At 44.4% G+C, this 15120-nt stretch overlaps 2 protein-coding genes across 2 annotated transcripts; one reads left to right on the forward strand and one right to left on the reverse strand.

The window, feature by feature from the left end:
• Positions 1–502: 502 nt before the first annotated feature.
• On the forward strand, positions 503–13068 carry cap2 (cyclase associated actin cytoskeleton regulatory protein 2). The gene is made up of 13 exons (XM_067256095.1): positions 503–667; positions 3816–3943; positions 4138–4235; positions 4832–4909; positions 6485–6628; positions 7137–7222; positions 7659–7764; positions 9293–9479; positions 9834–10009; positions 10272–10395; positions 10646–10728; positions 10937–11080; positions 11163–13068. The coding sequence occupies exons 2-13, from the start codon at positions 3826–3828 to the stop codon at positions 11244–11246; spliced, it is 1428 nt and encodes a 475-aa protein (XP_067112196.1). The 5' UTR covers positions 503–667; positions 3816–3825; the 3' UTR covers positions 11247–13068.
• LOC136962467 (uncharacterized) lies at positions 13066–14791 on the reverse strand. Its single transcript, XM_067256253.1, has 3 exons — positions 14681–14791; positions 14395–14551; positions 13066–14235 (listed from the first exon to the last, which is right to left on the reverse strand). Exons 1-3 carry the CDS (start codon positions 14765–14767, stop codon positions 13259–13261), a joined length of 1221 nt encoding a protein of 406 aa, XP_067112354.1. The 5' UTR covers positions 14768–14791; the 3' UTR covers positions 13066–13258.
• Positions 14792–15120: the final 329 nt, after the last annotated feature.

The raw sequence follows: 15120 nt of genomic DNA on the forward strand, positions 1-15120 counted from the left end.
GCAGAATCTATTTCCGCACTGTAACAGTATGCTGGCTCATATATCTGGAGTAGCATGACAGCGCAAAAATATGCAGGCCAGAAATCATAGCTGCTCGGATGTAAGGAGAGCTTCTGGGATGGATTTATGAAGGAGAGGCATGGAATGGATGGTTGTAAGGAGGGAGGGAGAGAAGGATTGATGGACGGACATCAAAGGTCCTGTCTAAACTTTACATTGAATGATGAACATCCCTTGTAGAAGATAATGTTTATAATGGATGGAAATGTATTTATTTTACAATTCCTTTCACAAATGCAGAACTAGTATGTGCAGGACTATTACTAATTTCATTGCCATGGGCCTGCCTGGACTGAGACTAAGCTGCCTATGCAACAACGTCAACCAGACGTTCTATATTTAGAATCAGTGTCTGGGGTGGGGGTGCCGTTTTTGGAGACCTAGAGATTGGAACCTACTGTCACTTAGTGGGGATTTGACCACTCCAGTGAGAGCTTCCTAGATATTTCTTAATTTGGAAGTCCCGGAAGTTTAGGGTCCTTTGCGCATTGACTGACAGGAAGGCTGCGTAAGACGCAGCAGACGGAAGGCACCGATATCTTTCCCGGGATATTAGAAAATCTTCGAAAGCACAACGTGAAGATTCACTAGGGGCCTACATTTAAAGGTAATTTATGTTATGTGATCTGTTTATGTTTCCTAACGAATGTCTCTGTGTGTTTTTGACGACTGGATCGAGGGACAAGGTGTGCGGCGGTGATCGGTGTACTGTGCGGCCGCCGGCCGGGTAGCTTGGAGGATAGAAATGTGCGCACTTGTCCAGTTCATTGTTTTGGCTAAATTAAAGGAAACACGAGGACGGAAAAACGTCAAAAAACTTGCCCTATTCGTACGCTTTGTTTGCGGTTTGGGTGACTTATATTTTTATCACTGCGTTTAGGCTATTAGCAACGTATGCAGACTACCAGAAAACGACAATTCCGTTAACTTACTAGGCTATAGACATTAAAACCGTGTGCCATCTGGTTTTTGTTGTGTTTTTCATCATGCTGTCGATAACTATACGAGCATCCTTGTCAGAGGGAAAGACCCTGTTCAATACACAAGACATGTCATGTCAACAATATAGATGAGTCATGCAAACAAGATATGGTGTGATGTTTATCAGAGAATAACCACTTTAAATGCTTAAACGCACTTTTGTTTGACGACCTCGGCCTATATTTATTACCATGGTATTTATAATTGATGCAATATTACTGGAATCCAGTGGCAAAAATTCCACTGAAACGGAACAAGCTATAAACCTGTTCTCATTGGAATATTACAGGAGGTGAGGCCTGTGACTTAAATAGACCTACAGCTTACAGAGACCACTGCTCGTGATGCCATTTTGGGCCCGTATATGTTCACTTAAATCGTATAAAACCTATCAATAAATCCATTATCCTGAAACACTGTTGACTGATGCTTTTGAAAGGGATTCAAGTCTTACAACAGTGTATTACAGCAAGACTTGTGGAGCCCCCAGACATATGTCCATCCTATGGACCAGCTGGGAGCCAGTAGAACAGATACAGTTTTGCAGTTCTAGCTCAATATAGCCCAGATCAGATACCTGGTCACAGGGTTCAGGAGATGAGATCGAGCACGTGGCTACGGTCATTCTGCTCTCTGTAAAATGTCTGCTTTCACAGCTGACGATTGGGGGGGTGTTTCAGCTGCAATGTGTCTGTGTGACTATGGTAACAGAACTAGGCTACAGTTTCTGCTAAGGAGTCCAGATCTTGGTATACAGCCTTTGTTTTGCACCCACAGGGCTGTTGACTCCCACTGTTTCTTTTTCAGATTCAACAATAACTTGTATATTATTGCCAACATTCCATTACTTTGTCTCATATTGCTGTGGGAACTTGTGTACCAAGAAGAACTCACCGATAGGGGTGTCCTATTTCCCCTGGCTTTGGTACATACAGCAGGAGACCATAGCTGTTGCGGGACCTATGACCCGTTGACTGAGTCAGTGATTCACCTGCGTACTTCAGTGCCGGTAGAGGCAGGTTTTGGGTTAGGGTCCATGATCTCCCAAAAGTCTATCACTTATCACACACGTAGGGTGAAACCATGCTCCCACTCTTGTGTAATGCAGCTGGCAGATGAATGACAATTCAAGCATTCCTTTCTTTTCCTTAGGTGCATTTGTGTCGATTTCTCCTACCAACAGCCTTTTTTTTCCGGCCTTTTCATCAGCGATTTCTTACGCAACGTAAGAAGGGAGTGAGAGACACCGATGAATGACAGAATGAGAGAAAAGTTGTGTGTGGACAAATAAAAACAATATAATGAATTCATCGAACGAATTGTGATTCAAGTTTCATTTAAAAAATGGTTCTAACAGCCAACCGATTTAGGTTTTCAACCATGATACACAACATGAATTGATGTTTGTGTGTGGTTATGGGTGTCCTGGCCCAACACAAAACCATGCCAACCCACACTACCCCCAATCCTGGACTGGTTAAACTGACCATCGGAAATACCCCTCTCACATGGTTGGCATTTCTTACTGGCAAGATAATACTCTATAAAGGTGTTACAAGACCATAACCAGTCTGCACACCTCTCCTGACCGTGTTTCCCTGTCTAGGAAATACACTACAGATAACTTGGAACCCTCCAACCTCCACATAATCACTACCAATCCCTGCTTGTCGACCCCCACTACATCACGCTTCACAATTCTTCCTCACTTTAGTTTTTTCATGTGAAAGTGTGTTCTCTGGGATTGATTGCAGGGGTGAGAGAAGGGAACGGATGACAGAGTAATAAGCCCCACCTGACCTGCTTATGTTGTCTATGGAGATACAAATGAAAACGGGATATATACAATGAATGGTGGTTTTGCATATCTATCTATAGTTTCAAATCAATAAAAGTTGTATAGAATGATTATATAGGAGATATATTGTGAGGACACTCATGAGCTACTAGACTTTACTGCCTCTGTACCTCCATACTCCAGCTGAGGTCATTGAACTTGGCTTTGCACCAGGTGTTCTTGAGACATCTGACTAAGATGCACTGACAGCCACTGCTAAATCCTCACACAAGGTTCTTGATGTAGCAACACGTGGGAGATGTTGAGCGTTTCCAAAAAACCTTCAATCTTCAGGGTGGTGAACTTCCATGTCAGTTTTGTGAATTTAGGTTGTGTCCATCTCTACAGAATGACTTCCTTCTTTTCACACAATCCCCGTTTGTACCATCCTGATTGGTTGTGGGGACAAGGGGACCAATTTACTTAATTCTTATGCACTTTTGAAATTATTCCACCCGTCTGTGTTCCATTCCTGATCGAGAAGCTTCTTGCTGAAAGCGTGTCTCTGGGGCTGGGAGCCCAAACAGCTGGAGAAACTTCACTCAGTACATACAAACATACATACATAAATACATACAGGAGTCAGGTGGCTGAGCGGTTAGGGAATTGGGCTAGTAATCTGAAGGTTGCCAGTTCGTTTCCCGGCTGTGCCAAAATGACGTTGTGTCCTTGCACTTCACCCTACTTGCCTCGGGGAATGTCCCTGTACTTACTGTAAGTCGCTCTGGATAAGAGTGTCTGCTAAATGTAAATACATACATACATACAAATTCACAGAACATCCAAATATTTTGTGCACGAGAGGATTCTGGGAAATTCTGGAACTATATTAAATTGTCCACAGTTAATAGTTAGGGTATGTTAATCCATGGTTTACTGTTTTGCGGTCCTGGAGCTGTCATGGGCCGGTTTGCTACCTCTCACTTTCCCGCTACAGACTTGTCGACATGGAAACGCTCGTGGAACGTCTGGAGCAGACTGTGATTCGCCTGGAGCAGGTGTCCCTTAAGATGCAGGCGTCCAATGGTATGGACAACGGGGCTTGTGTCAATGGCATCAGTGGAGGTAAATCTGCATTTGTGAATTAATTCAAGTCTGTTATCATTTTGGACCCAGATTTTAATCTACAGTACCTTTGGCTGTGGCAAGTTCTACCTTTGGAGGTGGAAAGCTCTGCCCTTGACTGTCATAAGTTCTACATGGCTGTGGTAGGTATCATACCAAACGAAACACATTTCAAAACATGTTCTTCTCTGCAGTGTCCCAGTACGTGGACGCCTATGACTGTCTGCTGCGGGGCCCAGTGTCAGAGTACCTGAGGAACAGCCGTGCGATAGGAGCAGATGTGGAGAAACACGTGAGTACCCCTCTGTGTACGTGTGTGCTTCCTAGTCGAAGCTTTCGGGGCCCTCGCTCTGCCCCAGCGAGAGTAGAAGGCTTTCCAGAATGGTGCTCATGAGGCCAATTCTTGGCTACAAAAGCTTGATGGTTATATTGTCAAAAAAGACCAGTGAACCCTGAGCAATGGGTGGGAAATTACTCAAACACACAAAAACAACTCTGTTTGCCTTCTTGTGTCTCTACCTCCAAAGAAAACAGTTCTTTGTGCCTCACACTCCCATCGGACTGAGTGAGGAGGTGTTTGGGTGAGTTCTGTAAGTTGGGAAAACTCCTTTTAGGGGCAAATCTTCGCTGGGTTTCCCTACTCCTTAAGAGGAGGTCTATTCCCCGATGCTAAACATGCCTTTTGGGTCCTCATCCAGAAACAGTTTGCCTGCTCTGTGTAGAGAGGAGTGTTAAAGAGACAGCGCATTCAGTAGTTTCATCTGGCATTAACCAACATGTATTTTATGTCACTTAGCAGTATCTGCTGTGAACAAACAAGCTTATGACTTGAACTTGATAATGTATCAGAGCTTTGACCTTTTTACCCCTGACCTTTGCAATTGACAGGCAGAGATGGTGAACAATGCCCTGCAGATCCAAAGGACTTTCCTCAAAATGACCGCCACACACCAAGAGCCTGCACAGGTACAACTAAGTAACATTCCTACTTCCTTTGTCTAGCTTTCATCAATGCCAGTCCGCCGTTCTCAACACGGGATGGATTAAATCAGTTTGGAGAATGTCCTGTAGATGTTTCAACTAGGTTTGTCATCCTTCAGCGTGTAATTCATTCCTAATAAATCTGTCTCAGTGGATGAGTGGATGACTTACTCGTGAGTTACACCGTGGATGAGCATGGCAAAACATCAAGGCAACACCTTCCCAAATGTATTCATTCAGGGGCATATTCATGTTATAAACATGAAATCATCCCATTGATGTTTGGTTCTCTCTGGGATGCTGCTTACTTTATTTTTTATTGATATAAGTCATTTATCATACACTTTTTCTTTTAGGACATTTATAAGTGAATTGAACGCGTGTCCCAGCCAGCGATCCCTGTGGATCGTCCACATGTAAACAGTCTCCCACTCCTGATCCTGTATTCCTCCCAGGCCCATCAGCTTGAAGCTGGGGGTTCTTTCACACTGACTCGCCGTCTAAAAAGACCATTGATGGCCTGAGCTCCGCCCTCTATGTAGAGAGGCCTTGTGGAGAACCTGGTCAGCAGAGGGACTCTTATAAACCTCTGGCTTTTCTCTTGGCCTGTCCTCTGTGTCTTTTTATGGCCATGTTCTATATTTGAGCTCCTGTGTGGGTGTGTGGGGGGTGTGTGTGTGTATGTTGCTTGATGCCAAGTCTCTCACACACACAGTTAAGATGCAAACATAGAAATGGAGACACGACAATAAGAGCAGGATTGGCATAGGCAAACTGACGACATGACTCACTCGTACATTGTATTTGTCTCAGGATAGTATTATTATTCAATATTCAAATTCGCAATTGTCAATATTTTTCCTCAAATACCTACCTCACTGTCTCAGATTGATTTCAATGGGACCATGAGTTCCAGTGGCAGACTGTGGGAATGCCCTATGAACCAGCCGCTGGTGCAGTGAAAGGCCTGTCTGTACTGCGTTATGGAATTCATGTGCATCTGATTTCCGCGCGCATCTACACCAACACTGGAATCGCTGAATTCAGCAGTTCGGTAATTCAGTTTGAACATGAATGTTTACAAGTACACAATGGATATTCTTATATTACTGTAGTACAAACCACAGTATTGTACAGTGTAGCAGTTGCCGCAGTAGTAGAACAAAATCCATGTGACCTCCCCATCATATTATATTATAACACACAGAAACGACTCAAATTAGGTTACCTATCTACAAATGTGCACTGTACACAGCAAAGGCCTCATAGATGCAGGTCAAAATAAGATCTTTAGCTGCTAGCTTAACACCTGGGAAACAAAGTGTTCTTGTTCCTGGTTGTGTGGAGGCTGAGTGAAGGTAAACTGTAAACATGGGTAGAGCTCAGTGCCTTACATGGCCAGTGGGACTCTGGAATGCTGCTGAGGGGAGGGAGGCTGGAGCTGGGAGCCTGGAGTTATAGTTTCTGTTGACTGTTACCAATAATGTTTTCACCTAGGTCGAACCAAACCCCCAATCTCCCCTCCTCTGTTTCCCTCTCCTCCACCCCCCCACCCCCCAGACAGACCTCTCGGACCTGTTGAAACCCATATCGGAGCAGATCCATCTGATCCAGAGCTTTCGGGAGCGTAACCGTGGCAGCAGCCTCTTTAACCACTTGTCGGCTGTCAGTGAGAGCATCCCAGCGCTGGGCTGGGTCGCCGTGGTGAGGGAACACACATACATGTAAACACACACACACAATATACCGATAGACATTCTCACAAATATAGTACTAACACACTTCCTGCTTCCCTTGAATGTTGCTGGTATAACACCAAAAGTACCCCAAAGGTGAAAGCCTTACTACTTGAAATGCTTAATGAATGAGCTGGACTTGATGCCAGCTTTGTGGTACACAATTTTACAGGCTACACATTCTTCTCAAATGATTTGCGTCAAATCTGTTTGAAGTCAGCGTGGCCGGCCTCTCCGGTACCTGGTCTTTGCGTTACAAAACTACGGGAGCCGCACCTGTTTTTGTGTTTTCACACTGTATCTTAAAGTAACACTTTTGCACCAAAAAGGGATGTTTAGTAAATAGGAGGTGACAAAAATGGCTGAGAAGCACATCTCTTTGTGGTTATGTCTATATCTCCATGAATTTCAATCGACATGTACATATTTCTGCATTCTGAACCACATCTTTCTGTCTGTCTGTTGCTGTGCCTCAGACTCAGAAGCCCGGTCCCTACGTGAAGGAGATGAACGATGCTGCCATCTTCTACACCAACAGAGTCCTTAAGGACTACAAAGACTCGTACGTATCTTACATTTACATTTAGTCATTTAGCAGACGCTCTTATCCAGAGCAACTTACAGTAAGTACAGGGACATTCCCCCGAGGCAAGTAGGGTGAAATGCCTTGCCCAAGGACACAACGTCAGTTTGCATGACCGGGAATCGAACTGGCAACCTTCGGATTACTAGCCCGATTCCCTCACCGCTCAGCCACCTGACTCCCTTCACGTATCACTGTGTTCCTGGTGCTCCTCCTCAGCTCCATATAAACACAGCCCTGTAGTCCCCCTGAAGGTCAGTCTCTGATCTGGACTCCTGGAAGTACCCATCCTAAAAAGGACTGTTCTTAATGCTCCTCTCTCTCTTTATTTCTCGCTCTTGACAGACTGTATCCTGTTTAATTACTTTGTCTTCTGTTATCGGTCTACTTTTATACGTGTGTGTTTTGTTTCCAGAGACAAACAGCATGTGGAGTGGGTACGTTCCTACCTGTCAATCTGGACAGAGCTGCAGAACTACATCAGACATCACCACACCACTGGTCTTGTCTGGAGCAACACAGTGAGTACCCACACACACACACACACACAGATGTCGTTGCCGGGGGAGGGTTGGAACCTGGGTGGACACTGGGTTTCAATTGAGCAATTGTACCCCCCCCTCTCTTCTCTATCCCACCCACTTTTACTATGTATGAGTGCTTACGTAAGATGTTAGCTCTGTAGTAACAACTTAGGCCTGGGACTAGATCTGTCCGGAGATAGCTTGTGATCTAGGGAAGAGTCATGGCTGCTGGCAACAACAAAGAACATCGTGTCATGTCCCCTCCTGCCTTGTTCGCTGTCCACCAGTGTTTGTGTTCCCTCTTGTTCCTCCATTAGCGAATGACTCATTTCAAAAAAGTGTCCTTTCTATAAACACCAGGGCATCCTTGGGAAAGAAAGTATGAGTTTTTGTGACCAAACTCAACGTGAAACTGTGTGTGCGCGTGTGTTTTTTTGTATCTGACGCGCAAGCATGTGCGTGTGTGTCTGTGTGTCAGCTGTGGAGCCTGCCGTCAGCCAGAGCAGGGGGGTAAGTGGGGGGAATAAGTGTGCTGTATCAACAGGTGGCACTTAGTCTTTAGTTGAATGACGGTTTTCTTTCTTCACTGAAGAAAACCAACAAAAAGGCCAGTGTGCGTCGAGCCAGACACACCTGTTCCCTAACACACCGCGATGTAACTTAAACTAGCCGGCTTAGTTTCCCTAAAGCTGACGCCTGCTGTCCAAAAGGGTTAGTGACACGCTCATTCACACACATTCACACACACAACCCCCCCACACACACACACAGGCACACGCGTGTTAACTCAGGAACACACGTACACAACACACACAAGTCAAAAACGCACAAAATAATTGGGATCTTATACATTCTCTATGCTTAAATGGCTACTGTAGGGGAACAGGAGGGTTTTGTAGTTACAGCATACTAAATGTGCAACACGTAGAACTACAGGTCATGAGTGAACTTCCTGAGCTGTACCCTACAGGAACTGAACGTGAGAGATGAACTTTTCATGACCCTCAGCACCCCTGCGTGTGTGTGTGCACTCGGCCAGCAGTTGCTGACGTTGTTTAAGTTTTGATGGACTGTGTGACAGACTCTGGCAGCTGGGCTGGCTGTTGTGGATTTGGAAGACAGACTGAGAGGTGTGTGTGTGTATGTCTGTGTGTGTGTGTGTGTGTCTATGAGTCAATGAACTCTATATGGCCAAAAGTGTGTGGATGCCTGACCATCACACGCTTCTGAACCTGTTGGACATCCCGTGCCAAAATGATGGGCATGTCACAGGTGTCCTTACGTCATCCATCAGTATTCCTTAAATCTGTCAATAAATTCCTGTACGCTACTGAGTAGAAGTCAGGTTAGGTTCCAAAAACGGTCTATACTCAACCCTGGACTTGGTTAAAATTGTATTTTTCCACCTATTTTAAAGGTTAGAATGTGGTGAACTCTAGACCTGTCCCAAGGCAAGCTCTCCCATCATCGACGTACCCAGGTCCCAACGCTGGCTGATTCATCCCATGTAACTCCCTCTTCACAGGGTCCCATTGCTACTTCCACACTTTGCACGCCCGTCCCTGGCTACCCCTGCCCCCCTCCACCACCACCACCCCCTCCCCCCGGACCTCCCCCAGGCTCCATGGATGAGACTCCCCAGCCTGATCGCACGGCCAGCCAGCATGCAGCCCTGTTCGCCCAGCTGAACCAGGGGGAGGACATCACCAGTGGTAGGTCACCTATAGGAGTTTGATGAGCCATCTTGTGAAAGAACTAACAAGGGGCATGAGGAGAATAGATTAAGAGGAAGTTAGGAGTTAGGTGGCTGAGCGGTTAGGGATTCGGGCTAGTAATCAGAAGGTTGCTGGTTCGATTCCAGGCTGTGCAAAATAAAGTTGTGTCCTTGGGCAAGGCACTTCACCCTACTTTCCTCGGGGGAATGTCCCTGTACTTACTGTAAGTCGCTCTGGATAAGAGCGTCTGCTAAATGTCTAAATGTAAATGTAATGTAAGAAAACTGTGGGTTGACAAGAGTATAGATTAAAAAGAGCTCTATCTTCTCTCACGCACTCACTCTCTGCCAGGCCTGAAACATATTTCGGACAACCAGAAGACTCACAAGAACCCTGGCCTGCGATCCCAGGGAGGGGTCCACCCCTCCACCACCTCCAGGAACAGGGCCCCCGGGGGCTTCTCTGGCAGAGCCCCCCCCCAGAAAAGACCCCCTCTGCTGGAGCTGGAGGGAAAGAAATGGCGCGTGGTGCGTGTCTCTACCGCTGGTTCGACACACAGAAACCAGTTCATTACTGATAACAGTTTGCCCATGTAGGTGCCAGATTTGAGAGGACTTTAAGGCATGGTCTTTCTTTGTCTATGCATTCAAACTGCAAAAACTCACAGGCGTAAATAAACAAAAGGCATCGGTTAAGTAAACTTATGTGGCATGTGCCTTTGGAGTCTAAGGTCAACCCATGACGAACGTTGACTCACTACCTCCTGGTTGTTGTTGGTTATCACTGCAGGAGAACTTTGAGCAGAATCATGACCTGATCATCGAGGACACAGAGCTGTGCCAGGTTGCCTATATCTACAGCTGCAGCAACTCCACCCTGCAGATCAGGGGCAAGATCAATTCCATCATTGTTGGTGAGTCCCGGTCTACTATTCATTAACTACCACACAATGCACTCGCTAAGATGCTGTCTAGCATTGTACGACTGCCTATTCACTGTATTCACCTGTGTACTTATTTGATCTTTGATATTCTGCTCTACTTTCAAAATGCACAATTTGTATGGTTGGCAAAACGAGTAAATGCCAAATAAATGTAAATGTAATGTATTCATGTTACCTATAAGACTATGACCCTGATGATTATGAGGATGACTTCTCACAGACAACTGTCAGAAGCTGGGCCTGGTGTTTGACAACGTGGTTGGTATTGTAGAGATCATCAATTCCAAGGACATTAAGTTGCAGGTAAGTAAAGACTTTCACTGAGGAAACTCAACTCACATTAAAGCTCAGGTCTTGTGTGTGCATCCTGAACTCCAACTATAATATGAAGAAATGTACATAATTGTGAGGACACATGCCATGATCATTATTACAAATAATTTCTTAGTACCACCTCATTGTGTATTGTTTTTAGAGAGTTTTGGTTGTGTTGCTTCTGTTGCTTATCCAGGTACTAGGGAAGGTTCCCACCATCTCCATCAACAAGACAGAGGGCTGCCATGTCTACCTGAGCAAGGAGGCCCTAGACTGTGAGATAGTCAGTGCCAAGAGCTCTGAGATGAATATCCTGGTACCTCAGGGTGATGATGACTTCGTAAGTGTGTGTCCGTGCCTTTCTGTGTGTGTGTGTGTGTGTGTGTTTGCTGACCCTCTCTATCGTTCTGCATGTTCCACAGAGAGAGTTCCCAGTCCCTGAGCAGTTCAAGACCGTCTGGGATGGTTCTAAACTGGTGACGGAACCCACAGAGATCGCTGGCTGATCGCTGCTTCATCCCCAACATCATCATCATCATCCCTTGTGCTTTTGTGGATAAGGGAATGGGTTCAATGCACGGAGATGATGGTAACCTGATGTAGCAAGCAGAAACAACTGCACTAAGCTAATAAAAAATTGGTTGTAGTTTAGCATTGAGATTAAGGTTGTCACGGTATTTGATTTTCACAATTCGATTATCTTGGCCAAAGTAATTTACAATAACAAAAACCAATATATAAGACTTTGTCATATGAGTGTAGGGAGGTAGAGAGATAGTCTGTAACCATAACTCTACAAATTAAAAGCATACAAAAATAACAATTAAATTTCCGGTCAGTTCCGACAATTTAATTAACTCTAGTCAATAAATCGAAAACTATCTTTCCCCCAAAAAAATGTCTGTTCTCGAACATGGCTCAAAATAATAGCATTTTCATATAATATGCTGAAAACCGATTCATTTTAAACCAATCAGAAATGTCAGTCACATGAAAAATGAACTAAAGACTCATACCTGAAGACCCTGTAGAGTGGCGAATGAATCATTTCTGTTTCCTCTACTGAGCCTATTCATCTTTCACGATGCACGGCCACGAGAAGATGAACGAATCACTCTCTGAGACGACTCGTTACTCCCGAGTCATATTAGAGATTTGTTAAAAGTGAACAAATCGTTCATGCAGAACACATCACGAAACACAATTACCCACAATCCTCAAATCACTCCACTGAGTGCTCAACCAGACACCCACAAAATATGTCGTCCAATTACAGGGTGTATGCCACTACACCCGGAATCTAACACGTCGGAATTCCACTTTATAAATTGTTGTCCCATGTAGCGCCTTCACCACTGAAGAACACCTCATTTGTCTTACATTTGTGTGCCATAGCAATAAAGGCATTTATATAAGTATGGTAATGGCTACATACAGTACGTACTTCCTATTTACACCTGTGTCCAATTTGAAATAGTGAAGTACAGTATGTCTCAGACCTAAAAGGGATTCTTTTCACCTAAAGATGGTCAGTATTTCACTGTTTCTTGGTTTGTGCTTCTTTATATTTGATGTTTGGGGTGTTTTTCAGTTGATCAGCGGCAGAGAGGGTGAAGGTATGGCAGGAGTAATCATGACAGCTGAAGGGGTTAAAACAGGATATAGAACAGTGCAGATACTTCATTGGCTGGCGTATTAAATTGAGGCCTAGATGCTATGAGTAAAAAGTATACAGTATGTTATAGTATGACAGAAGCCGTAGAATTGTTTGTGTTTGCCTTATTATGTAAGATCAATTATGCTGAAAAGCTGATTATCTATGTTGATGGTGTTGTACATTCTAGTTAAAACTCAGTGAGGTTTAAGCCTGGCCAGATTTTACTGTGTTCAAGCAGCTCTTATAAAGCAACTAATTGTTCAGAGGTCTGTTAGTAGAGGAATTCAGTATAAATCAATGTGCCTTCTAATCAAAAGTATATATAGTCTTTCAAAATGCAGCTTTTACAACCGTAAGAATATTTTGTGTCAGGTGGGGTAATTGTGCATAGAAGGGTCTTTATACTTTTGATGTCAACAGTACATGATCATTAGATTACCAGCACTGTATACCTTTATGCTAAAACATAATAGAAATTGACAGTTTGTGCCCATCCATTATTATTACACCAACTTTATTGCGTACTGGGCTTTGCATCGGGCAAAGATGCGTAGAGACACCAGCATAGAAAATTAGTTCACCATTAGTGCTTTCACAACGTTTAAGTCAACATAAATGAATACAATATAAATGTGACTATACGTTTTTCTAAATAAATAAAAATTGTCCAATACTTGTCTCAGTGTCTGCTGCTAGTGTATTCAACTACCTGGTTAACAAGCAGCACATTTAGGAAAAACAAAATCTGTAGTAATGATTTGAAAACAGACTAGTATATGTACAAAGCAGATATTTAACAGATAAATACAATCTATAATATATCTTTACCATCTGTTTAAGGAGAGATCCTGGACACACATATTATACAAAATCACAATGTTTGATGACTGCATTTCCCTCAGAGTCTTGGGTAAAAAAAAACTCATTTTCCTGATCTAGTGCAACACAGGTAGGCAGTCCTCTGTCTTTACTACCAGCTGCTACGTTAGTGTGATCCTTTGGACAGCTCCTGGATTGCACACTGGGACCTCGATGTGCTATCACTCTGAAGCCTTCAGAGTCCTGCGTGAACAACATCTCCGTGTCACTCAGAGGCCCATGCAGAACAGCCTTCTGTGGATTTGCTTCTATCCACCTGTTCTGAGGGCTGAGGAGAGCGTTTCCAAGTGGGCTGAGGGGAGCTCTTGTCATTGGACGTGCAGCCAAAGTCGACAGAGGGTGGTTCTCTTGACTGCCTCCATCCTGTGACATCCAGGGGGTCGAGACGGGTGTCCTCTGTGTGGAGGTTCTCCCTCTAGCGCCCAGTCCAAATCCCACCTCACTCAGCAGGCTCTCACACATCACACTTCCTGTGCATTCATGCCTCGCTCGAGTCCGAACATCCCGATCCTCTGACTCATGTGTTACGCAATCCATCTGATCCGGCTCAGCGCGATGCTGACTGTACTGTGGGCTGCTGCAGGTGCTCCATAGATTCCCACTACACGGCTCCCCCAGGGAGACGTTCTCCATTTGGGATGAGTGTTTATAGATGTCCATCTTTCTTTTTGGTTCCTCCGTGCCTTTGTCTTCTTTCTCCTCTTCAGAAGCATGGTACATGTCTACAGGGGGGGTGATGACCTCTGGCCATGGTGTAGCCTCCGTCTCCCCCATTTTCTTTCTGCTCCACTCACAGCCTACATCCACCCTGTGCTCCTCAGACAGCTGTGGGCCAATCTCTTGTTTATGTTTGGTCCCTGAGCTCCTTTGATTGGTTGATGTGGTGCTTCTTCCTGTCGAGGTAGATGATGAAGTGTAAGCGGGCTCCACGTTGGGTTCTGCATGTGCCTGGTTGACAACTGTTGGGCCAGGTCATAGGAGAAAACATCAGTGATCAAAGTAATAATTGAATGCCTGAATCATATCACATCACAGTTGTTGTTGACAGCAATAATATTAAAACATGGGTCTGAGTTAATTAACCAAGTGCTTGTTTCCATCTGTGTAGAAAGACTTACCACTGTGTGCTGGAGCTAAAAATGCAGTTATGGAACTCTGTTTAGTGTTAGGCATCTGGATCTTAGTCTGAGTGAAGTTTAACGCTACTCCCAATGTGTATCCTCCATTTCTTGCTAGGGGATTGAGCTGTTTGGAGATGGGACGGACCATTTTTTTCTGAAACATGAGATGCAGAGAATGTTTTTATAATCTATACATGAAATCTGATTTTGATTTCACACTAATTAGGAAGAGAAGGCCATCACAACGATTACATAGCAGTCAGCACGATTCAACAAATTCTACCTTTTTAGCTTTTACTTTTAGATCCACGGTGTCAAACCAGACCCCACACTGCTCTGACGTCTGCAGTGCTAATTTGGATGTTTTCATCGTGGCAGAGCAGGCCTGGCTGGCTGGGTGGCTGGTAGACAGTGGGAGCTTTGCATATGAATCCTAGCTGTCTTTTTATTAGGGAGAATAAGGACATCTTGATTATTACAACATTTGTTTACCAGGAAAGTCAAAATATGGCTAAATAGTCCACAGGATGCACTTCTAGCTAGCATATCCGCATTTATAACAAGATAGTATTGTACTACAAAGTGCTGATTTCGGAGCGAACCGAAAAGTATAGTCCAGGCAGGTGGAGATTGACCGAGGTCTACTCGACAAATCTAGCTACTACTTTGATTATAGAAAAAAGACGTGCTTACATTTAAGTGTAATGTCAGTTAATAAATACG

This window comes from Osmerus mordax, chromosome 18, assembly GCF_038355195.1.
Source record: "Osmerus mordax isolate fOsmMor3 chromosome 18, fOsmMor3.pri, whole genome shotgun sequence".
In the NCBI taxonomy this organism is placed as follows: Eukaryota; Metazoa; Chordata; class Actinopteri; order Osmeriformes; family Osmeridae; genus Osmerus; species Osmerus mordax.